The sequence below is a fragment of the Aythya fuligula genome, chromosome 2 (assembly GCF_009819795.1).
Source record: "Aythya fuligula isolate bAytFul2 chromosome 2, bAytFul2.pri, whole genome shotgun sequence".
Taxonomy (NCBI): domain Eukaryota; kingdom Metazoa; phylum Chordata; class Aves; order Anseriformes; family Anatidae; genus Aythya; species Aythya fuligula.
Window position 1 is genome coordinate 82,605,003 of NC_045560.1, and position 25,313 is coordinate 82,630,315.

The window sequence follows — 25,313 nt, forward strand, 5'->3', positions numbered from 1 at the left end:
AACTACTGAGTGATTCAATTATATGTTCATATCATCATATTGGTGTGTAGTGGAAGGAACAAAAAGTTGGCATAAGTGGTTAAATGCAAGTGGTTAAATTTCTTGGATAATTTAAGTACTCAGAAAGGAGTGACAATAGGAGAGTAAAGGGTAGGAAATGTTTGAGTTAAAGTAATGAAATACATGTAGAAAGTAAACTCGTGAGAAAGCAGCCAATTATGTCCTTAAATGACTTGTGAACTGTGTCAATATAGAGAGGACTGAAATATAAGTCAGAATGCATATAGAGAGAGCGAGAAGTGACTTTTAATGAGAAAATTTGAATCCGCATTATCAAAAAATAAATGTAAAAAGAAGCATGTATTTCTCAAAATAACTTTCAACATTTAACTATGTGTGCCTCTGTAATATGCCTTTTGACGTGAAACTTCATCTAAATACAAAGTCAGAGGCCTGAATTTAGAAAGGGTTTGTTTCATCCTCTATATGTGTGTCAGTTTTGAGAACCCCCTCCTGTTGCATTAAGTGGAAAGCATAAAAACTGTAATTTTGTTTTAACTGTCCCTGTAACAGAATGTAGTATTGAGCATTATGATGAAGTGTAACAGCAGGAGCTGTGTTTCTGAGCTCTTAAATACTTAAAAAAGACATCTGACATAATTTTAAATAATGCTATCCTCAGGCTAATGTTGACATATATGCCCTGTATCTATTTGGTTTGTACTACTGCAATGTATTTGTCCCTGAGATTAATACACAGAGATGAGATGAAGTAGCTCAAAAAACTTTGACTTAGCTCAACTTTCAGACCTTAGCTTCACAAAAATCATCAGTAATGCTTGTGTTCTGCAGACCTTCAAACTGTACAAAGGTGTTTTTTTATCAATTAGCTTTGACATTGCTATTTAGTACTCGTGATTCTGAATCTTGGGGCTAGGGAAAAGTTTAATACATTATACCTGCTGCCTCTGTAAATAATTTAAACGTCTGCCCTTTCTTAGGTCTGGTACTTGATCAAGATGTCTTTTGTCATTAATAATAAAACTGCAGGAACAAGATAAAGCTGACATAATTCTCCTAAATGGTTCAGAAATGTAAAAACATCACTACAGTTTAACTCCTTGCTGTATTTCTTATTAGGTCCTTATCTGTAGCTGAGTAAGACTTAGTTGCTTAAACGTCTCATTCAACTTCTAAGAAACTTACTTGCACCTGGAATATTCAATTATTCAGGTATTAGAAAGCCACCTAGAAGTGGTCCTAGGTTCTAGGTGGCCCTGTTTGAGCAGGGGAGTTGGACCAGATGACCTCCAGAGGTCTCTTCCAACCTCAGCCATGCTTTGATTCTATTTGCTCTAACATTTTTTCCTAGTGGAGCTCATGACCGCTATAAGCATGATTAATGCTTATGAATGGCAATGTGAGACAGTAGCACAATTTCCTCCTTTTCTTTGGATAAGAAGGAGACAATTTCTTGTGGTTTTCAGGTCCCTGCTGAAACAAATATTTATCTTTTTACAGTGAACATACATTTCTTGTGTGTGTGTAAATTTATTAATTTTAGTAGTATTTTTCTCTAGTGCAGAGATTTAATCAACTTGCAACGTTTTTCTATTAAAAAAATTGCAATTTTTGTCTACAATATTTATTTATTTTCTGTTGCTACTGTTGCTTCTAGCATCTAAGTTAATTTCAGGTTTTCACTATTCATGTTTCAGAGGTAGAGAAAGAAGGCTTCTTAGTTTTTGCTGGTTTTGCCTTTAAAAATTAAGTAGCTGAACTTTATTGTTCCTTGTAGAAAGAGTACAAGTAGCATTCTTATACATATATCTAATATGCAATATTATGTATAATAAATCTTGCTTTGGTTGCTTAGGGATTTTTAATTACTTTGTCTTACTCATCCCTACATTTTGCCTTCTTCAGTCATTTAAACCATTAAAGATTTTTTACTTGTTTTCTGTTCTAGGTGAAAAATTAGAGGAAGTTAATTTGGGTATCCCAAAAATCTATGAGCCAATTTACTGCTTTCATCAGCTACGGAATCGTTTAAATAAGTTTTTACAAACATACAATGAGAATGTCCGTGGTACCGGAATGGACATGGTTTTCTTTGAGGATGCTATGATTCATTTAGTAAAGGTACAGTTTTATTGGATTGACATTTTTTATCATTGTTGCTCTTTTCCACATGTCCTTACAGATATGAACTTGGCTGTGTTTGAAAATGAGTGAAGGTATGTACAAATCAAGGTAAAATACTTCTAAAATTGAAACAAGCCATTTTTTGCTATAAAAGTTTCTTTCACCCTTTGACCAAGTATTAAAACTCCAGTCTTCTGAAAATACACCAGATGGAACTATTCTTTTATATCTATCTTTTATATCTAGTGAGATCATGGTCTGAAGTATCTAACTCTTTTTCAACATTTCTTCTCATTAATTCTTCTAAGAGCCCTTCCTCTCTTTGGAATGAGTGAAATAAAATTCAGGTTAGGACATAATAGGCTGCTGATGAAGAAGTATGTACAGCAGAATGGGAATAAATCTAGTCTGAACTTTCTTTGTAGATCCACAGTATGTTCACTTTTAAAATTTCTTTGACTATGGATTAGACCTAGCCGTAATTTGATAGGGTTGTTCGTATATAATAGATTTCATACAAAGGAAAACTATTATTTCTCAGTCGCGCAATGAAGTTATCAGTATTTCTTATAAAAAAAATTAAGAACTGAATATCGGGTTGCACTATCCTAACAAATGATAAAATAAATATAAAAATAATTTAAATTGAGTTATACAAACACTTTGCATCTGCAATTTTCAAAGCAAAATAGATGCTATTCTGCTGGGGAATTCTTTTTTAAAATTGTTAAATCATCATCACAATTGCTACCAAATTTCTGGGTTACTCCTAGTAAAAAGTCCTGTATAAATTCAGGATCTGGCCAAAATCTCTCTCTCTCTCTGATAGCTGATAAATACTTGAAACATTATCTTAATGTTCTCTTGGATAAAATGAATAGACAGCGCTTGTCTGATCCCATATTCTTGAAATCAGCATTTACAGCTCTGCAGGTCTGAGCTTTATACCTTAGCGAGAGTTGAGACCAGGCTTTAGGAGAAAGCTAGGTGAGCACAGTTAAGGTAATGCCTAATCTGAGCTGACATAGCATCACTTGAATGAGTTAAAATTGAAGAGTATCTTAACCCTAGAACAAAGCTTCTGAGCGTACAGCCTGTGTGCCTCTGCCAGAAAAAAACGACAACTAGACGTAATTGAAGCAATCAGTAATATTCCGAGGGTGGTGTGCAAATGTATTTTTATTTCTCAGGTCAAATATTAAGTATGCTTAGAATAAGCCTTCATACTTGATTTTATCTTTGCTTGTAAACATTAACCTATGAAAAATAGCAATTTTAATTCAATATATGACGTATGTAATTTTAAAAGTCCAAGAAGCAGACATGCTGATTTTTAATAACTTGTGGAAAAGTCTGCTACAGGAATTGCAAGTAAATAGACTTGCATTTCAGACTCAGACTGCTTAATGGCATGATGGAATTCTAGAGGCATCAGAGAGATATTGAAGGTAATAAAGAGAACAGGAACCAGTGCTGCGTGTCATTGCATGTTCAGAGGAGACTGGCTGCTTGCCAGCTGGTTGGGCAAGTGGCTCCATGCTGTTCCAGAAATGAATGCAGGCTGCTCTGTGAGCTGCAAGTGTCTGTCCATGTGCAATTGGTGGGGTGTGGAGTAAGTTCCTCTCCTATGCTTAAAGGCATATTTTCTCAGCATACGACAACATCTACCTGTTTCCTGATTTTCTGGTACTGTTTTTTGGCAGTGGACAGTGGAACAAGTTCTGCATGCAGTTCACAGTGCTGAAAATGTGCTTGCTTTAAATTCCAAAGGGTGTGTTTGTTAACAGTGCACTGTGATGAGTTGAAACGGGGAGTAGTAAGTAACTACTACCTTTCACTTGAAAAGAGAAATAACAAACGGGAAAGAGAGGGGGACTTACATGGGCAATGTTTCACAGAGAACAAGTATTCATACTGATATTGTGCATTTGTATAATCAAGTAAACTAGAAGCTTAAAAAGTTTGATTATAAATATAAAATTTCTACCTCCTGTGGGGGACTGTTCTTCCTGAATTTAATAGTCCTGGGACAACTTGTCTTTCTGGTGACAATGAAAGAACCCGGAGAGATGAGTCTTACAAAAGTTGTCCAGAGACTATAGTACTGTGGAAATTATAATTTATTTCACAATTTAAAGAATCTTAAATGCTATGAGAGCGCATCACTACTGCAATTTGCTTATGCTTTGTGGAAGTGTGAGATGCAGTTCTATTGATAATTGAAAGTTTGCAGTGGTGGGATCAAGCGGTTATTACTGGCAGGTTTACAGAAAATACTGCGAAGTATAAATGCCCACAGGATATAATTAATAGCAATATAGACTCCTTGAATTAAAACCTAAAATTTCAGTTTGTTCTGCATTTCTAACATAATTTTATTACTGCAGTAGCATTGGATTTTTGGGGTATGTAACTATTACATATTTTAGCAATAGATGGCTTTAATCTACAGATTTCTCGGGTGATTCGTACTCCTCGTGGAAATGCTCTTTTAGTTGGAGTTGGTGGCTCAGGAAAGCAGAGCTTGACAAGACTGGCATCATTCATAGCTGGCTATGATACATTCCAGATCACGCTAACACGGTGAGCGTAAACTAAAATTTAAGCCAATAAATACTTTGTCTTCCTTTAAATAAATTAGGCTTCCATTCTCTGCAGTGGGAGAAAGAACAAGTGCAATGTAGACTAAGCACTGTTGCCTCAAGTATAAAAACGTGAAAAATCCTTTCACATTGTCTAAATTTACTTGATTTTATACAGTGAGTCTAAGCTTTGATCTTCTTCGAAATAGTAACGTTTTTAGTACGTTTCACTGAGTGGGAAGGAATATTGGCAGTAGGAAGTTATTATTACACTCTGTCTTTATACAGTGCACTGCACTGAACTAAACATATTTGTATGTGGTATCTATCCATAACGCTTTCTGAGTTTATCTTACAATATTTGAAGTAATGCCTTGTGTGAGGAGATAGAATACTTATCCACTGCCTGTTAATTTGATAAATATGATGTTTGATGTATACCAGTATTTTGACAGTTTTTTCCAGGTATATATTACCTTATTTTATAGTATTCAATCCATTTTTTTTTTTTTTGAATAACTCACAAAATAAATTAAAAATAAATAAATAGTTATAAGTCTTTCAATGAGAATGTGAGTGCCTCCCAAAGTGTCTACAGAACATCTCAATGATCAGGGAATATTTTCAGCACTCAAATAAGAAAACCTCATCGTAGAGAAGCTAAATGTTTTGAATTCCTTTGCTGCTGTGTGAAAAAGAGATCAGGAAAGAGAAGAATGGATTAGCTATTTAATGGGAAAATTTGAAATGCGCAATGTATTTCCAGCTAATCTAAATCAAAATTCTTGGACAGTTGGCACATTTTTGCCATAAGTTCCAAGACATTATTTCTTTCTCAAGTTTGCTAGTTGTATTTTTTTTTTTTCTTTTAACTAGATACCCTTTTTAAAAGGATTAAACATTAATAGGACTGTTTTCCTGTAGATCGTACAACACTTCAAACTTGATGGAAGATCTGAAACTCTTGTACAGAACATCAGGACTGCAAGGGAGAGGTGTATGTTTTCTTTTTACAGACAATGAGGTCAAAGATGAGTCTTTCTTGGAATACCTGAACAATGTTTTATCATCAGGAGAGGTAGGATGCTTTCTGATGAGATTTTTTTTTTTGCTTTTAAAAAAAACCCTGAAGCAATAACTGAATTTATTTTAATATTCTTTTATATATTTAAGGGCACACTTTCACAAAATAACACTTGATTGCTTATTATCATTACCATATTATTAAAATTGAAGTAAATCTTTTTATTAGGTTATAGAGTGAGACAGAACTATGGTAAAATTTAGAATGAGCATCATCTTTCCATACAGAGAAGCTGTCTGTCAAACTCTGTGAGTTTTTTTTCAAGATGTGTGTCTTTTTCGTATAATCTCTGCTACTTAGTAGGATATTAAGAGAAGTAAGCAAATGTCATTGGACAAGAATGCTCTGTTTTTCACATGGCAGAATGGATTTTATTTTTACAGCAAATTGGATTTCAGTGTGCATAATGGAGTCACTTCAGAAAAAGTTCTGGTTTAAAGGAGTGGTTTGGGTCCTAATAACTTGTGTGTCTGAAATGAGTATTCTTTCCAGAAAGACTATGCATTGAGTCAGTCTTGTTTATATACTCTATTTGGGATGATTTCCTAAAACAAGGAAAAAAAAACAAAACAACTTCTTTTTTTTCTCAAAGGTGTCAAACTTATTTGCACGTGATGAAATAGATGAGATCATTAGTGACCTCATACCTGCCTTGAAAAAGGAACATCCACGTAGACCTCCAACCAGTGAAGTTCTGTATGACTACTTCATGACCAGAGTCCGTCAGAACCTCCATGTGGTTCTTTGCTTTTCACCAGTAGGTGAAAAATTTCGAAACAGGGCCCTGAAGTTCCCTGCTCTCATTTCTGGATGCACTATAGATTGGTTCAGCCGGTGGCCTAAGGATGCTCTAGTGGCAGGTAGGTGTAGGTTTTGTCTTCAGGGATATTTAATTCTGTGACTGGTGGTCATGAACTTGTTTTAATCGCTTTGAATGCAAGCAAAACTTGTTTTTCCAGCACACTGGCAGAAGAAAGTTGCTTGGTTCAAAAATTTGATGGACATGTTTTCTCCTTGCTGTTGAAATGTGTTTAACAAAGGAAGGGCTTTGAATACCATTAGAAGAAAAATTCCACTTAAAGAAGGCTTAAAGCATTAACAAAGAAAGCAAGATACCACCAAAGAAAGTGACTTAGTAACTATGCTTATGATCAGGCATAGAGAGGGAGTCTGTGTTTATATAATCCTTGATATCTAGCAGTTGGACAGGTTCAGGGAGAAAAAGTAGTTGCACATGTTGGAGGAGAAACGATACCAGATTGTTGGCTATAATGTTTTTACTGAAAGTGTGGAAGAATTTAAGAATCTGCTGGTGTAGAATGAAGAAGACCAGGGTTTCAGAAGCTGGGTGAGCTCTGACACAGTATCTTGTTGATGCAGTGTGAAAGTATCTCCCATGTCACAACTGTCAATAAGTTGGTTGATAATTAATCTTTACATTCTAAATTTATAGAATGCAATGATAAGATGAATCTCAGATTGCCAGTAACATTTGCATAAAGACTTTTCTTCCTGTGGTGTTCTCTTTTCTGCAGCTATTGCCTGGTGTAATCTATACCACCCTTTAAAAGACAGAATACTGCTTTGTGAACTGTTAGATATATAATGCAATTTAAAGTTGAAACACATACTGAGCCAAATATATTTGAGTAAGTGGTGCAAAGATGATTTATATCATCTGCTTTTAGATATCTGCTTTTAGCAGATGATATAAATTGGGTGAAATACTTCTCTTTGTCATGAGACATAGCCATGTATATATATATCACAGAATCACAGAATCGTCTAGGTTCGAAGAGACTGATTATGTATACATACTATGTATACATAGCTATGTATACATAGTGATGATCCATGTTGATTTGTTTATAAGCTAAGAGTCTTTCCCGAACACTTACTTATTTGAATGTTGTTCTTGTTTTCTTAAGTATCTGAACATTTCCTGTCCTCATATGATATGGACTGCACTGCTGAGACAAAGAAGGAAATTGTGCAGTGTATGGGCTCATTCCAGGATGGAGTGGCGGAGAAGTGTTCTGATTACTTTCAAAGATACAGACGTTCTACACATGTGACTCCCAAATCCTACCTCTCTTTTATTCAAGGATATAAAACTACATACAAAGAAAAGCATGCAGAAGTGCAGACATTAGCAAACAGGTATATTGCTCAGTTTACTCTTGTCTTTTTGTAATTTTCTTTCTTACCTAGGTATTTTCTGTTGTACTTATTTCAATGCATGGCTTATCTCTGCATAGCAGAAGGTTTCTTTGGGGTTTCCTAAAATTGTGTAAAGGTGTAATTGAACAAATGTTAGATTTGCTTTTCACATGTAAGTTAAAGACTAAAAGGTAGTGATGTATTAAAGAGCAAGGTGGTGGAAATAAATTAATATAAACCATTACCATGCAATTTTAATGAATAAATTTAATATAGTCAAAATAACATTTGATTTACCCACGAGCAACTTTTGTTTTCTTGCTAAACAGTTGTATTGATCTGATATGAACATGTAAAAAAGATCATTGGTATTTTTGGTTTGTCATTACATGGTGTAATTTAGGCTGTTGAACCTTTTACTTCTGGGTTATGAAGCGTTTTTATATATTTCTCTTTTCAGGTACTTTGTTAAACTAGTGCAGTCTGTTTGCAGATTTTAACTTCATATCAGAAATAATAGTCAACTAGAATGTAAAATTAGCATTTAGTGTATCAGTTGGTGTCATCCTTAAGAAAACTTATTTCCTTGATTTTGAAAAACTGGCACAGAGAGCTGGACTCAAACTAATATATTTCACCTTGAAATCTTTAATTTGAAAGCCAAACTGAATTAGAAGTCTGTTGTTATGGTGTAGGTGAAGACTTGTAAAATGGAGGTGGTCCAGTGTTGTGCTTTCTGAGCTTCCCATGTACCAGATTAATTCATGAATAGAAATTTGTTTTATTTCACCTTTATTGCAGAATGTCAAGGACTTTAGCAGGTGTTACTCTTAATCTGTTCTGTATTTTGATTTACCTCTCCCAGTCCTGCTTAGCCTTTGCAGTTGTAGCCTCTGTAGTTCTTTCTGTCCCTCCTATGCCAAATGTATATTTTCCTAGTCTACAGCTCACTTAAGTTTAAGTCATTGTCATGAGGAATTACATTTTGATAAATTAAAAAGTGCTGTTGAAGGGCCAATTTAATGCTCAATCATAGAAATATTATCTCAGTGCTGTTTTCCTGTTAATCTCTCTTGGTTGTTCTTGATTTTGATATTTTGATTTTATTAACCTCTTCAACATCCTCTTCAAACAAGAAATAGTGATTTAAGATATTTCTTAGGATTTTAGTGATCAGAAAATGCTTTCTGCTCCGTAGAGCTCAGTTCTCAATGGAGAGCTCAATGGGGACAGTGACATATGTGGAACTAGCATATACAATTTTAATGCAATAATAAAGGCATACTCTTTGATTTAAAAGTGTGGAACATTTCAAGTCATATGCTCTCTTTAGGCAATTATTTATAGTTCACTTTCTTGATTGTGAAGACATCAGATGCATATGTGGAAGTTTCTGAACAAGTTTTATTTTGTGTATAAAACATTCTTAGGTATTAGATCCATCTGATTCATTCTACTGATGGAATAATTTGGAAAGTTGAGAATCGAGAATTTTGGAAATTGAGAAATTACATTTTTTTTTTTTTTCTTCCTTTCTAACTCCAGAATGAATACTGGACTGGAAAAATTGAAAGAAGCCTCTGAGTCAGTGGCTGCTCTGAGCAAAGAGCTGGAGATAAAAGAAAAGGAACTTCAAATTGCCAATGAAAAAGCTGACATGGTATGTACAATCTTTGAAGTGTATAATGCTTAGATTTTTTTTTTTCTTACATTTTGAAAAGATTAATTGAGTAATAGGAAGTTTAGTGTTGAAAAAAGGAAAAAAAGGATCTTGGAAACATAACAGTAACAACAAAAGTAATTTTGTTTGAACATTCTGGTTTTTGGAACTTAAATACAACAGATAAAATTTTACAACAGAAATATACATTCTTCCAGCTAGATACATGTATTTTATTGAATATTTAGTGTGTGGGTTTTCATTCTAGGTATTAAAGGAAGTTACTGTAAAAGCACAGGCTGCTGAGCAGGTGAAAGGTGAAGTTCAGAAAGTGAAAGACAAAGCCCAAGCTATTGTAGACAGCATCTCAGTTGACAAAGCCATTGCTGAAGAAAAGTTGGAAGCTGCTAAACCTGCTTTGGAGGAAGCAGAAGCAGCCTTACAGGTTAGTGCTAAAAATCTTGGACCAAGTGTAACATTTTTTTCCCCTGAGATGTGCTTCTCTTCTTCACATGTAAGATTGCAGATGCACCATGTAACTGGCAGAAGATGAGTACAGATAGATATACACATTTTGAGGTTTAGGTTTTGTTTTGTCTGTCTTTTTCCACCTGAATATCAAATCTAAAATGGAGAGTTTTTCAGCAAAGGGCGAATTTTAACTTCCACTTGAAACTGTAGTTTATCTATGTTGTGCTGCAGGTTGATATTACACTGGTAACTGAGTGTTGGTACTGTTATATAACAACTAGTGTGCAATGAGCAAAGGAGTGAGTGCCTTTCCTGTAAAAACAGTTATAATTACATCCAAATCTAAACCTCATGTTTTGTATTTAAGTTTTTGCCAATGAATTCATGTTGAATGAGTTTGATGATTCTTTCCTTTCTGCCTTCATCAAAAAAGTTTCTTCTGTCCTTTGAGATGTTAAATCACTCAAATTTATACCAATCGCCATGGGACTTCAAGTCTTTCAACCCACTCTTTTTGTGATGCTTTTTTAATTGAATTATAATACTCTGGTCATGATTCATTGTTAGTGATGAAACAAATACTATTTTTTGCAGATCTTGCATGGTATTTTAAATATCTTTTCATCTGAATGCGTACGAGAATGTCCCTTAAGGTATTTATGTTGTGAATAGCAATAGTGGGCCACAAAGCTGATATGGGGCCTGGAGCATCTTCCTTGTGAGGAAAGGCTGAGAGACCTGGGTCTGTTCAGCCTGGAGAAAAGAAGACTGAGGGGGGATCTCATCAATGTGTATAAATACCTGAGGTGTGGGAGACAGCGGGATTTGGCCAACCTCTTTTCAGTGGTTTGTGGGGACAGGACAAGGGGCAATGGCTGCAAGTTAGAGCACAGGAAGTTCTGCACCAACATGTGAAAGAATTTCACGATGAGGGTGATGGAGCACTGGAACAGGCTGCCCAGGGAGGTTGTGGGGTCTCCTTCTCTGGAGATATTTAAGGCCTGTCTGGACGCCTACCTGGGCAACCTGCTGTAAGGAACCTGCTTTGGCAGGGGGGTTGGACCCAATGATCTTTCGAGGTCCCTTCCAACCCCTACAATTCTGTGATTCTGTGAAGTTGGATCTGGGTTGGTGAGGTGCTGCTGTCTCAATAAACAGAAAAAAATGAACAAAAAACATGAAGGATGGCTAAATCTTGATGGTCGTTATGTAGATCTACTGGAAGGTTTTCCTTTCTACTTGGGAGTCTGCCAAGAGTGGTTATGGTTAAAGACCATTCTGATGCTTCCTCAAATCAAAGTCTTGAAAATGTAGCATGCATAAATTTTCAAGGATGTTCTGAATGTAGAACTTTACTTTGAGGGAGAGATGCTTAGCACTTCTTGACTGCCTTGATTCTGGAAAGGCAGAATGGAAATGTCTAAATGAAAGTTGATGATATTACAGCTGATGAGAGTGGAATAAGGAATAAAAATCATAAAATTCTGATACTCAGCTACAGGAGAAGGTAAAAAAAACAACCAACCAAAAAAAAACTATTCTGACAAGTGTATAAGCAAACAGTGCTAACTGGGCAGTATCTGAGGTATGAAAAGAACACTGGTGACGTGTCTTCTATCCTGTGTCTTATTGCAGCTTATATTCTGCTTTTGGCCAAAGATACCAAACCAAAGAAATACTGCTGTTTTTGAAATCTTGTATTCTAATAAATGAAAATCTGTTTTTAACGAAAAGCTGTAATACCACTATTTTGAGACTTCACAAAGGAGAAAACTAGCTGTGCTTACTCGGTCTCCAGATTTTCTTTCATTTTGCATTTGCTATACTATCATAAAATTCAGCTGTTCAGCATACATATCTGTATTCTCAGAATCCATTCATTCATTCAGAAACTCATTTAAGCAAATTCTTTGTACAAGTCTGTATTGGGCTGCATCTTTTATGGAATGAATTCACAATGATTATGGATTTATAAACTTCCCATGAGGGATTCCTTTAATGGAATTCTGTTTGCAAAGTAGACAAATGTCTACTAAAATATACAATTAAATATAAAGGCCATTTCCCAGATGATAAATCCATAGTTCGTTATTCCATTCAATTTTTACATATTTTAGGAATGTTAATGCCGCTTTGAGAAACTGTTAGGTATGGAACAGTTTATAAGCTTTTTAAAAACATGTATCAGTGCTGTTTCATGTTTTCATTAATAATGTAGATAGTGGGTTTGAGCGCATCCTCAGCAAGAGTTCAGATGACACCAAGCTGAGTGGTGCAGCTGATACACTGTGAGGGGATGCCATCTAGAAAGACCTTGACAGGGTCAGGACAATCCCCTGTATCAGTACAGATTGGATGCTGAATTGATTGAGAGCAGCCCTGCAAAGAAGGACTTGGGGATGGTGGTGGATGAAGAATTGGACATGAGTTGGCTATGAGTTGGCTGTATATGCAGCCCAGAAAACCTATTGTATCCTGGGCTGCATGAAAAGAATCATGGCCAAGAGGTCAATGTGGTAGATGGTTCTTCCCATCTACTCTGCCCTCATGAGACCCTGCCTGAAGTACTGTATCTAGCTCTGGAGTTGCCAGTACAAAAAAGATATTGAGCTGATCAAGTGGGTTCAGAGGAGGGCCATGAAAATGATCAGAAGTTGAGATAACTGGGCTTGTTCATCCTGGAAAAGGGAAGGCTCCAGGGCAGACCTTATTTCAAACTTTGAGTATATAAAGAGGTCTTACAAGAAAGATGAAGGACTTTTAACCAGGGCCTGTAGTGACAGGGCAAAGGGCATTGGTTTTAAACTGAAAGAGGGTAGATTTAGACTGCGTATAAGAAAGAAATTCTTCATGATGAGGGTGATGAGACACTGTATTGAGGTTTAACCCTGCTATGCAACTAAGCACCATACAAGTGCTCACTCACTTCCTCAGTGGGATGGGGAAGAGAATTGGAACAGTAAAAGTGACAAAACTTGTGGATTGAGATAAAGACAGTTTAATAGGTAAAGCAAAAGCTGTGTATGCAAGCAAAGCAAAATAAGGAATTCATTCACTTGCTTCTGGTGGGCAGATATTTAGCCGTTTCCAAGAAGGGTGGGCTTCATCACAAGCAATGATTATTTGGGAAGACAAACTCCAAATGACCCCCCTCCTCCTCCTTTCCCTTAGCTTTTACTGCTGAGCATGATGCCATATACTACAGAATAACCTGGTCAGTTGTGACCAGCTGTTTCAGTTGTGTCCCCTCCCAGCTTCTTGTGTACCCCCAGCCTCCTTGCTGGCAGGGTAGTGTAAGAAGCAGTCAAAACCTTGACTCTGTGTAAGCACAGCTCAACAACATCTAAAATTTTGGTTCTGTTATCAACATTTTTTTTTTCATCACAAATCAAAAACATAGCACCATACAAGCTACTATGAAAAATATTTTACTCTATCCCAGCCCAAACCAGTGAACACTGGAAAGTATTGCCCAGAGAAGCTGTGTATCTTCCATCATTTGAAATGTTCAAAGTCAGGTTGGACTGGGCTTTCATCAACTCAATCTAGTGAAAAATGTACTTGCTCATGATAGGGGGGTTGGACTAGATGATCTTTAAATGTCCCTTCCTGTTGCGAAGCACGGACGAAAGCATGACAGACACCAGCAGAGTCAGATCATGCTTCACCATTTTATTGCCCGAATAGCCCAACTTTTATAGTGAATTTTACAGGGGTGGACAGTGTTTCACACAAGATTATTGGTCAAAAGCACTCAGACAAACCGTTAAGAAAATAACACCGCCTGCAAGAAAAGAACCCCCCTTTTGATTAGAAGTTAGGAAAACAACCCCCTTTGTGCTTAACGGCCACGTAGACCTAGTCCTTGAGGCCAGCTGCTGATAACAATATTATCTGAGTTCCTTAATTGGGTGATGTGGGAGTCATTGCAGTGGGAGCTTCTCACAGTTACTCTGGCAGCTTGGTTTGCTCAGCTACAGCAGGCCCTGAGATTTCTAAGGCCTACCCCTGGTTGCTTAAAGCAAGCTTAGATCGAACAATTATGCCAATTCCCAACACCTTCCCACCCAAGATATTCTATCATATGTGACGATTATTATTTTTTTTTTTTTGAGTAAGAATTGTCAAAGTTCATTAAAACTTAGTTGCATTTGAAATAAAAAGGACATGGTAAATGTACAACTACTAGTAAAAAGTAGAATAGAATAGAATGCAACTCTTTTGCCACAATTTGTATTGTAGAAAAAAGGCTGGGGTGAATTTCTTGAGGGTCACTAATAAGCACTGATTAAAGTTTCCGCTTGGATATCTAGAAAAACTCTGCTAAGTTGTCATGTGCACACTGAATGCAACAAACAGAATGGTTTTGAAGGGAAGCGAAAGGAAGGCGATCAGAATAACCTATAATAATTTTCAATCCCATTGTTGAAGTATAAACACAAGTAATTAAAACTTCCTTTAGCAATTCCAAGAGAGGCATTTGCTAGGTTAGCTGCAAAGTATCATTCACTCATTCACATATCACTCCTGCAATAACCGATTATTTTTTGTTGAAGTTATGACTGTTATAGTAGTGGGCTTCCCCATTGGAAGTGACCATTTTTGAGTGGCTTTTTTTTTTTTTTTTTTTCTCTGTATGTGGTTCAGTGCACTAACTGCTCAGATTGATGCCTTTCTAAGGAGATATCTTCATTAGTCCATTCTGATAGTCCTTTTAATCTCGTGATGTACACTAGACTTACAAGTTATAGTGTTACATTTGCACCCTAGAATTACTTTTCCATACTTAATAGGGCCCAGTTTTTCATACATTATTGTTATTATATAGTCTCACAGGCTTGCTTCTACACCAGGAATATTTCCAGCATGATAAAACACAGAAGGTGCATATCTATATGTCTATCAGGCCTTCTCACTGTTTTTCTTCATTCAACTTTACTAACCAAATATCAACAGAATGCATTTCCCATTGCAGATTGTGTTTCTGCTCAATAAGTTTGCTTTAAAATAAAAAATTAGGTAAAATTTCAAGATATTGCTATCTTAGTCTTTGTTTTGTCAAAAGTGGTTGTAGCAGTTGGGAGAAAGTTGCAGCCAAAATATGGCTGAAGGGTCCTTCTAGCTTCATACTTTTGGGTTATAAAATTATTTTCAATCAAATATCATGAAAAAAATATATTTTTTTATTCTCCAGTGGATTAATGCTGTCAGTGACCTTGTGTTCTATGTCATATTTAATAAATAATAACAATAATTGTTTTATCATTTGTTTCAATTTTGTAGACAATAAAACCTGCAGATATTGCCACTGTCCGAACACTTGGTCGACCTCCTCACCTTATTATGCGTATCATGGATTGTGTATTACTGCTCTTCCAGAGGAAACTGAACAATGTAAAAATTGATCAGGAAAAATGTTGTACCACCCCATCATGGCAAGAATCTTTGAAACTGATGACAGCAGGAAACTTCTTACAAAACCTACAGGTACTTGTATAACTTTCTGCTCATTACTGTTTTAAATTTAAGAAAATTGGTGAAAGGTTTCCTTTGGTGTTCATAGGAAAACAAATGTGCAAGGCAAATCAAGCACACAATAGATCTGAAATATTAAGGGCTTAAAAAATAAGTATGTTGTTATAAAATAGATTTGAATCCATCTGGCAAAGTCAAGTCATAAATCAGTTACAGCTTCTCCTAAGTATTGCAATGAAATTACCTTCAGTGACAAATGATGTAGAGCTTTAAGCATTTGAATAGACATTACTTATCTGTTTGCTTAGAGCTGATAGGAAAGAGAAACAAAATGTTTTCTAACTTTTCTTTAATTTTGAGCATTGTAACTTGTGTAGTGGCTTACAAAAGAATGGGTTACTCTTAGGATGTATAAAGTCAGATTTTTTTGAAATTTGGGATTTTCGGCTGCATAATATGTCTACAGAAATGTAAAGAGCATACGACGAATAAATCCATTAGCTCACAATTTAAGCTAGTAATATTATGATTACTCTATTTAGAGAATAGTTTATATGTTGTCCTGTACCACTGGACTTAATAATCTGATTTGTTTATTTAGACGAATAATGTTCTCATAAACCAAAGAATATAAACAAATCTTAAAGCTTATTCTTTGGTTAAAGCTTCCCTATTAGGTAGCAATAATTTTCTACGTTTATAATCACACTGAGTTTACTTCATCCTTCTCTGGTCCAGTGGAATATAACAAATAATAAGCTCGATCAACTTTGTATGGCTGGTAGTACCATGAATTTACTGAAGGACATTTTATTGCTTGTACATAAATAAACCTATTTATGCTTCTGGAAACAGCTATTTTTCAAGTTCATCAATGATATACCTTGTAAATAAACTTCTGAAGGTAACTAAACTTACAGAATATTTGAAATACAGAATATTTGGCCATCAAAAAAAAATTAAGGGAGAAATTTCAGAGCTTTTGGGATGAAAATGGAAGAGGCATTGTTTAAAGAAAAAAGAGGCTCAAACCAAATTGTTAAAATTGAAACATATTGCATTAATGATTAAAGGTAACTTAAGGGGAAGGTAGCTGGCTACCCTTTGAAAATACTGTCTTATAGAATGTGTGTCCATTAACCAGATCTTTTTCTCTCTCTTTTTAAAGAATATTGTTATTTATTCAGTATTAAGGAAAATGGAATTTCAAACTGAATCTCAGTGATATACTTGACTTCCAGTTTTGTAATGTTAGTGGATAAGATAGGATAGAGAAGATCATAAATGAAGGCAAACTCTTTTCCATTTTGTATGAAGATAGAATAGAGAAGAATGACTTTGGCAAGCTCCCAAATATAACAGAGAACTTCATACTATCTGTTTTTAAATAACATTTGTGATCCCGGTAGTGTTCTGTGTGTGCTAAAGTATATATATGTATACTTTATGTACATGCATAGTCATACATAGTACAAACTTTTTTTTTTTTTTTTTCTTTTAGCAATTTCCAAAGGATACAATTAATGAAGAAGTGGTGGAGCTTTTGAGCCCTTATTTTGAAATGGTGGACTACAACATTGAGACAGCTAAGAGAGTATGTGGGAATGTTGCTGGGCTATGCTCGTGGACCAAAGCCATGGCTGTATTTTTTTCCATCAACAAAGAAGTATTACCCTTAAAGGTAAGTCTATTAGTCAATGGGAGGCACACAAACACTTTTCACTTCTTCTCCTCCCTGCCCATGTGCAGTTGAGGATTTCATCTGCTGGAAACATCAGCTGCCTTATTGTAACTGGTGCCTGCCTTGGTAGGAATTTAGTATGCTGAAAATAGTAACTACAATGAAATATGCTTCAAATGTACTACCACTTGTAGGCTGTCAAGATCATTAAAAAGATTATGCAGTTTTGTGCCTCTGGGCCCCTTTTGAATGGGGTTGAAGCAGACATTTAGTTTAATTCACAGTTGCAATTGCTTTACCTTAAGAAAGAAAATACTTGAGATCTGATTCATTTAATATTCAGTATATCCGTTCATAAGACTATACAGAGTCTCTGCTCATCAGTGTTATTAGTGTTATCAGAAAAGCAGGCCTAAGTAGTTGTTGAAGGGCAGGACTGAAAGTCAGGAAAGACATGGTCAAGCATGATTTTAAGAAAGAATAGCTCGATATTTGTTACAGGAATGATCTAGAGCGAAGGAAGATTTGTGATTACAGGTAGTATCTTTCATTAAACAAAGCAAAACAGGTGGTGGAAAAAAACAAAAAACAAAAAACAAAAATAAAACAAAAATAACAAACTAAAACAGACTTTTCATGGCACCAGTCTTTCCAAAGGCCATTTCAGAATAATTTTGTGCCAGCTGAAAAGAGCTGATGTGCCCAGAAGTTTTTCTGTTTTTTGTTTGTTTGTTTGTTTGTTTTGTTGTTGTTTTTTGTTTTTCAAATTTATATAAGACCAACTAATTAACTACCTACAAGAAAAAGTTTGTTGTATAATTGAAATAAAAGTTTTTAATGAATGATGAAATCTCTGCTGAACATTTTGCTTTTGTGATACAGTGCAATGAAACTCAATTTGCCATACATTATAGCAAATGTATTTGTATAGCAATGTATAGCAAAAGATGTATTTGGAAATATATATTTTTTTATTTGTATGCTTCACAGGCTAATTTAGCAATCCAGGAGAATCGCCTAACCACTGCTATGCTGGATCTGCAGAGAGCTCAGGAAGAACTGGGTGCCAAGCAAGAAGAGTTAGATATTGTGCAGGCAGAGTATGAAAAAGCCATGAGAGAAAAACAGGTGAATGTATCTTTGCTGAAAAGAGACTGTTAGAGAAAGTTGCCACCCATCCTTTGAGCAAAACTTAATGCATCCTCTCATAATTCTTTGTTATTCCTTGGAAAAAGAGCACTGATGGACTGAGAAAAAGAGATGATATGTTTTGTATATATATGTTTTTTCTTGATCCCACCTTTCTCCTTCTCCTTCTCCTCCTTCCCACTGCCTCAAAAATATTTTAATTGGGTTGTTTCTTTAGTGCCTAGTACTGTAACATCAAATTTTTTTAATATATATTATCAGTGCGTAATGTATTTGAAATTCTGGGCAGAATTTCCCAGAATTAATAAGTACCAGGCATCTCATGCTTCTGTAACATATGTACCAATATGAAAATTAAGAGTAGGAATATTAAAAGGTTGAATCATATTTATGGCAGATGTTGATAGTTTGTCATGATATCCTTCTACCCTCCCATTTTCCCTCCTTCTTCACACAGCACATTACTAAATATATATTACTGAAATTATATGTTACTGAATATATAGGCTACTGAAAATATATTTTTGAACTCTTGTTCTACTGGTTTAATTAGGCATAGAGATTTTTCTGTCCTATCAGATACATGGCTGTAAACCATATATTTTGGTGGATGGTTTTATCTAGACTTTGCTTGAAGATGCTGAACGTTGCCGGCATAAAATGCAAACTGCTTCAAGTCTTATAAGTGGTCTAGCAGGTGAAAAAGAGAGATGGACTAAACAGAGTAAAGAATTTGCTGTTCAGACCAAGAGACTAGTGGGTAAGCATTTGTCGACACGTTTGAGCTTAGAAGTAAATTAGCTGCTTGAATTGTAATGGATAATGAAATTAAAAACATTTGGAATTTCAAATATTTCCTTTGCAGCTCAGATTTACCATTGCTAAAATTGAGATAATTGTTAATTCTCTTCCTGAAGCACAGCTAGGTGAAATTTGCAATGAGACTGAGGTTTATATTTAAAAACCCCTACAATACTGTGTATGCTGTAGTATGCTGTGGTGAAGATGCACCTTAACACAAGGTGCATTGAATGGTTGGGACACTGACATTTTAACTTGGTAGACTATAGTCAAAAGAGTGGCGTGTTGACGTGTAAGAAAGAGCCAGTAAAATGTTTATAACAGAATATATGTGGAAGAGAGAAAGACGTTCGGTCATATTGACTTCTAAGCATAGAAGTCAAGAATTTTAAATGCATTTATCAGTGTTCGTGTAACTTTTATTTCTTAAAAGTAATTTTTTTATTGTGTAAGTAAACACTTGGAAATAAAATTACTTTATTGTAAGGATTTATTGATTAGTTATACCAAGTAAATGAAATTTATCTTGTCCTTTTCTGTGGCCTGAAGTTGTTTCTCTGACCTTTGCCTTGAAATTCTGCAAAAAGCAGTGGTTGTGTATTACTTGCTGGCACAGTGTCTGTGTGTGTGTTGTGTGTGTTTATTATTAACTTACTAAAAGTGCAGGATACCTTCCCCACACACTCATCATGTTTTTAAATAGATAACTTGGAAAAGTATAAAAAATATTAGTATGCAGTATAAAACCACAATATCTTCTCCAGATTGCAGTCCTGTACTCTTATTTCTGAAGCACAAAAAAATCTACTAGTGTCATGAGACTTAGTCTGGGAGGAGGAAATTCTGAGGCTGACCAGAAGTTTAAAACTTGTGTCACACAATGTTTCCATAGTGATGTGTGTTACTACATTTTCTTGTTAGTAGTAATAATTGCAGTTGATCTTAATTGGCACTCCAAATTAAACATTGGCATTACCTAATTAAACATTGGCATTAGTATTAGCACAGCATTTTGCCCTTCCTTTTTCTGTTTCCCAGAGGCACCACCAGCTTGGCAGTGGGGCTGTTGGAATCAGCTGGAATTGTCTGTTTCTGGCATGGAGTAGCCCCTGGCCTCTTTTAAGAGGCCACCCCTGCTACCAACACCTTGAAACGTAAACCTAACTCAGTGTATTACTTTAACTTTTTCTCCTCTTGATTCCTAGAGTTGCTCTGTAAGGGTAAGGTAAACATGACATCTAGTGAAATGTAGCATTGCTTTACTATGCAATGAATTTAGAGAAAAAAGCTCATTTATCATCTTTATCAGCCAAAATGCATTCTTCCAGTTACCATCAAAAACAACAAATCAAGAAGGAAGTGTCTCTATCATGAATAAAATTTGTGAAATCGTAATGTTTGTTTTCTTTCTTTTTCTTTTAAGGTGATATACTGTTGGCTACAGCTTTTCTGTCCTACTCTGGTCCTTTCAACGAAGAGTTTCGCAGTCTGCTATTAAATGACTGGCAAAAGGAAATGAAAGCCCGGAAAATCCCCTTTAGTACCAACCTGAACCTGATTGAAATGTTGACTGATGCTTCTACTATCAGTGAATGGAACCTGCAAGGATTACCAAATGATGACTTATCCATACAGAATGGAATAATTGCCACTAAAGCATCTCGTTATCCTTTATTAATTGATCCACAGGCACAGGGTAAAATTTGGCTTAAGAATAAGGAAGTCAGAAATGAACTCCAGGTAACAGGAATTCTGGTGCTTTCATAGTCCCTAGAAACTCTTAGCTAACAAAACAAACAAACAAAAATATCTATGATTCAGATAACAATTAGCAAGCAGTTTTTATAAAAATAAAATGTATATGTATATAGATAGATTGGAGATTTGACTAGATATGAAAAATGTACATTTGAAGCTTATTAATACCAGTAGCCCACTTTTTTAAAAGAATTTGTTTGAAAGAAACATAAACTACTGGATACCAACCTCAATGTATAATGTCTGATACAGGCTGAAGCATATTTGCAGAATACTATAAACAGAGAAAACAAATGATTAGTACAAATTCATATGCATGTTTAAGAAAGAATGCATGACATAATATTATTATTTTCTCATAATCAGAAATTATTAATAATTTGTGTTGTCTTAGTATGGATGTCAGTTGCTAAATATTCAGCAAATATGTAGTGAATACAGAATTGCCCCAACATATTGTTTGAGGCAAGATACACAAAATCAATTCAAACAGGAAAGTACAAGGAAGAAAGTCTTTGTTTGCTGCAATAATAATTCCACCAACAAAACATGTTTTTTTAAGGTATCCCTAAAAAGGGTAGAGGAGTTTGAAGGATGATAATAAATTGGCTCTTAGACTATTATTAGGAAATGTTTGTCCTTCATATTGATTCCTCTGTCAGCGTGGAACCCTTGTAATGGTTGCCTAGCTAGTCATATTAAAAAAAATAAAAATAAAAATAAATGATGATTAGACTTTAATTTTAGAGTTATAAACAACGTAAGTTGAATGTGCTTTGTGTATGTGTTGAAAAGTTAGTCACAATTGTACTAAGAATAACTTTTTAAAGCAAAGACTATTTAATGTCTTATTCAATATATAAAACACTAATTTTTGAGGAAAAAGCCCTAATCTTGGGATCTGCCTTGCTGTGGTTTGACTTGGGTAAGTTATTCAGGATAAAACTGATGTTGATAAAAGGTTCCTGTGAATTTATTGTCTAGTTGCACTCATAAGTTATCAAAACTTTATGTGCTTAGTGTTGTCTTACTCCTACTCTTGTAGTCGAAAACTAGCAGTTTGCATTCAGTGACATCTGAGAATATAATACCCTGATGCTTATCTCTTGTAGTCACAATCATTACCATAATTTAGCTATAGGACCATTTTTCTTGTCAGTAGTTTATCTGAATAAAATGAAATAATCTTTGAATATAAGACAAGCATTAAGTTTGGTTACTGGGTGAAACATAACATATAGGTCCATGTTTGTATTTTTAGATCACTTCTTTGAATCACAAGTATTTCAGAAATCACTTAGAAGACAGTCTTTCTCTGGGAAGACCTCTTTTGATAGAAGATGTTGGAGAAGAGCTTGACCCAGCACTAGATAATATTTTGGAAAGAAATTTCATTAAATCAGGTTCCACCAATAAGGTAAAAACGAAACAAATGAACAAACAAATGGAAACTGCCTCCTACCTGTCCTCAACAGAATAACTTTTATTAAATATATGCCTCCAAAAGATTAAAATGTTTTAAATTTGATCAATGCTAATACGAAATTAAAAAGGGGTTAAATTTAAACTCACATATAATTAATATATAGTCTTTGTTATCCCTTTGTTTATGACAATTTTAAGCGAAGAAGGTACCAAGATCTCTGCTTGCCCGGTGTAATGTTTTTCATTTAGGGGATGCAATGATGAAAAGTAACTGGAATTCAAAGAATCTGTGAACACATCAGTTAAACTGTTCCATGGATATTTTCAACAAGTTCTTTGCATCAGACATGTAATTTTTACCTGGATGTTTATGCTTTTGAACAGAAAGATGTAAACTTTGTTTCTACATGTGGTACCTCCAAGAGTGTGCACTGTCACCTGATGTCTTTTTCTTACTTTTCTTAAGGTGAAGGTTGGTGATAAAGAAGTAGATGTGATGAATGGCTTCAGACTTTACATTACCACAAAACTGCCAAATCCAGGTTACTCTCCTGAAATTAATGCTCGAACCTCCATCATTGACTTTACTGTAACCATGAAAGGTCTTGAAAATCAGCTCTTAGGAAGAGTCATTCTCACAGAGAAACAGGTAAAAAAATAATTATATTTTTCTCCTGACTGTGTGTCTTATATTTACCTGTAGAAGATTTCACTTTCATTTCAATTTATTACTCTTACTTCCCATATTGCAGAGTAATTTTCTGTCTCTCTATTGTGACTGTTGTTAATATAACCTGTTTAAGATGGTTTAAAAGCTAGGACAGAAGAAAACTCAGTCAACCAGAAGTTTCTGTCTGTCTTTACTCTTGCAACCATACCATACTCTATTTTTCCTGCCTCACCGAGGTATAATGTCATGAAATAGAAACTGATATTCTTCTGGCTAGACACTGTGGAACTCATGGCAATGTAACCTGGTGCAAAGGATTTAGTTACTTCCTTGCTGCAAGGAGATATGGTCTGACTAACTAATCTGACACTGCAGATTCATTAATTAAGCAAGTCAAAGTTCAGGATGACAATGCCAGTAAGCGTGCCACCAGCAGTTCTGCATCTACTATTGGTTACTTTATTCCTTAAATATAAGGTGGACCACTGTTGAGGTCAAAAACCACACTACGCATCTATGATACTGTGTATCTGTGACTGTATTTGCTAAAATTTGGCAACAGTTCCAGTTTACCTTCACTGGAGAGGAATGTGATTGTGGCAGATATTGAGCTATTTTATTTTTTTCTTCCCCTTCCATGTAAGATTTTCCAATGTAATGGCTGAAGTAGTCTTGTTAATGTTTAGTAGTTGCATTTCTCTGATCAGTCCATGGAACTCATGAGAGAAACCATGCTCATTCTATGAAGACTTACATTCTATCAGACAGCTTCATTGCGCTATCAGCTTAACTTCAACCAGTGACAGCTTTGTAAATGGTGCAGGAGTACTTGTGTAGACAGAGCTAATATATCTATCATCCATTTCACTTATTATTGATACCCAGAAAAAGATTCATATTATCCTCATCTTCTGAAAGACTGTTAACCCTTCTTTCACTTTTTTTCATCCTTTTTGCTCACTGTATTGAAACATATATATTGTTTCAATGGTGTATTTTTCTTTTTGAGGGATTTGTAATGTTTTTAAAAATTCTTTGAATTTTATGAGAAATAGAAGAATAAATTGAAAGACATTGTATATCTGAACAACTTATTTTTTCTGAGTATTTTAAGCAGCAATTCTTTTCATTTTTATGTAAATCTGTTAATCAGCATTTATCTATCTTTTATACGTGACTTCTGGGAAACAAAGTAATTATATAAACCACATAGCTTGTATTACTAAAAATAATCAACTAAATAACTATTGATAAAGAACTAAATTTGAGTTCTATATGCTTTCTTTTCTTAAACAATGAAAGATTTTAGTGATAGCCTAAAGTTATCCCTGTCCAATGGAGGAATATTTTAGCTTCTTGAAAGCTTCTTGAAAGCTTGAAAGCTTTGATGCTTGATTAGCTGACTAAAGATGCTTGTTGTTAAACAGAATATATTTTCAATATGGTGATTGGAAAACAGGGCATAAATGAAGAAAACATTAGTTAAGTTAAATCTAAACCTGTCCTTGGAATGGTATTTGCCCCTGTCTTTGTCTGAAACAGAGAAGAAAAGCAATTAATTTTTTGGACTTCTAGTTCTATTAGGACATGATATCAGCATTCTCTATAGTATTTGCTGAAACAATTTGTTAACACGTACTTACATAGAAGGTTTGGAAACCTGACAGTAGACCTACTGTCAGAAATACCACTGGAATTCTTTCTGCAAATCAGTGCAGTTACCTTGACCTACACTGTTTCAGTAGGATAAGTACTTTTAAAACTAAATACCTTGTTATATTTTGCTTTTGATTGCTTTTCTGTTTTCCAAATATTACCATGTATCCCAACAGGAATTAGAGAAAGAAAGAACAGATCTTATGGAAGATGTGACTTTAAACAAAAGGAGGATGAAAGAGCTGGAAGATAACCTTTTGTTCCGACTTACAAGCACTAAAGGTTCTCTGGCAGATGATGAGAGTTTAATAATTGTACTGAGTAAGACTAAAAAGACTGCTGAGGAGGTAACACAGAAACTGCAAACTTCCGCTGAAACAGAGGTACAGATCAACTCAGCCCGTGAAGAGTACAGACCTGGTGAGTGTGAGATAGTGATGAAAGGCACATGACTGGAGAATACAGTTAAAAGAACAATATCTAGAGTAAGAGAAATGATAGGATGAAATCAGGAGGGCTGTAGTGGGTGGGAAGCATATACATTTTCCTGTAAGTAAAAAGTATCTAGGAAATGGTGTGTTAAGCTGTGATGGACA

The 25,313-nt window shown here is 35.0% G+C and overlaps 1 protein-coding gene across 1 annotated transcript in view; it reads left to right on the forward strand.

Annotated features, from left to right (window-relative positions):
- Positions 1 to 25,313, forward strand: part of DNAH5 (dynein axonemal heavy chain 5) — a 137,267-nt gene that overhangs the window by 91,416 nt on the left and 20,538 nt on the right. Inside the window, exons 52-66 of the mRNA XM_032181098.1 lie at positions 1,970 to 2,142; positions 4,598 to 4,728; positions 5,652 to 5,805; positions 6,404 to 6,671; positions 7,740 to 7,971; positions 9,517 to 9,631; positions 9,900 to 10,076; positions 15,386 to 15,589; positions 17,079 to 17,258; positions 18,249 to 18,386; positions 19,032 to 19,167; positions 20,632 to 20,948; positions 22,228 to 22,383; positions 22,858 to 23,040; positions 24,894 to 25,137. Coding sequence (XP_032036989.1) covers positions 1,970 to 2,142; positions 4,598 to 4,728; positions 5,652 to 5,805; positions 6,404 to 6,671; positions 7,740 to 7,971; positions 9,517 to 9,631; positions 9,900 to 10,076; positions 15,386 to 15,589; positions 17,079 to 17,258; positions 18,249 to 18,386; positions 19,032 to 19,167; positions 20,632 to 20,948; positions 22,228 to 22,383; positions 22,858 to 23,040; positions 24,894 to 25,137 — 2,808 coding nt within the window. The remainder of the gene's footprint in view (positions 1 to 1,969; positions 2,143 to 4,597; positions 4,729 to 5,651; positions 5,806 to 6,403; positions 6,672 to 7,739; positions 7,972 to 9,516; positions 9,632 to 9,899; positions 10,077 to 15,385; positions 15,590 to 17,078; positions 17,259 to 18,248; positions 18,387 to 19,031; positions 19,168 to 20,631; positions 20,949 to 22,227; positions 22,384 to 22,857; positions 23,041 to 24,893; positions 25,138 to 25,313) is intronic.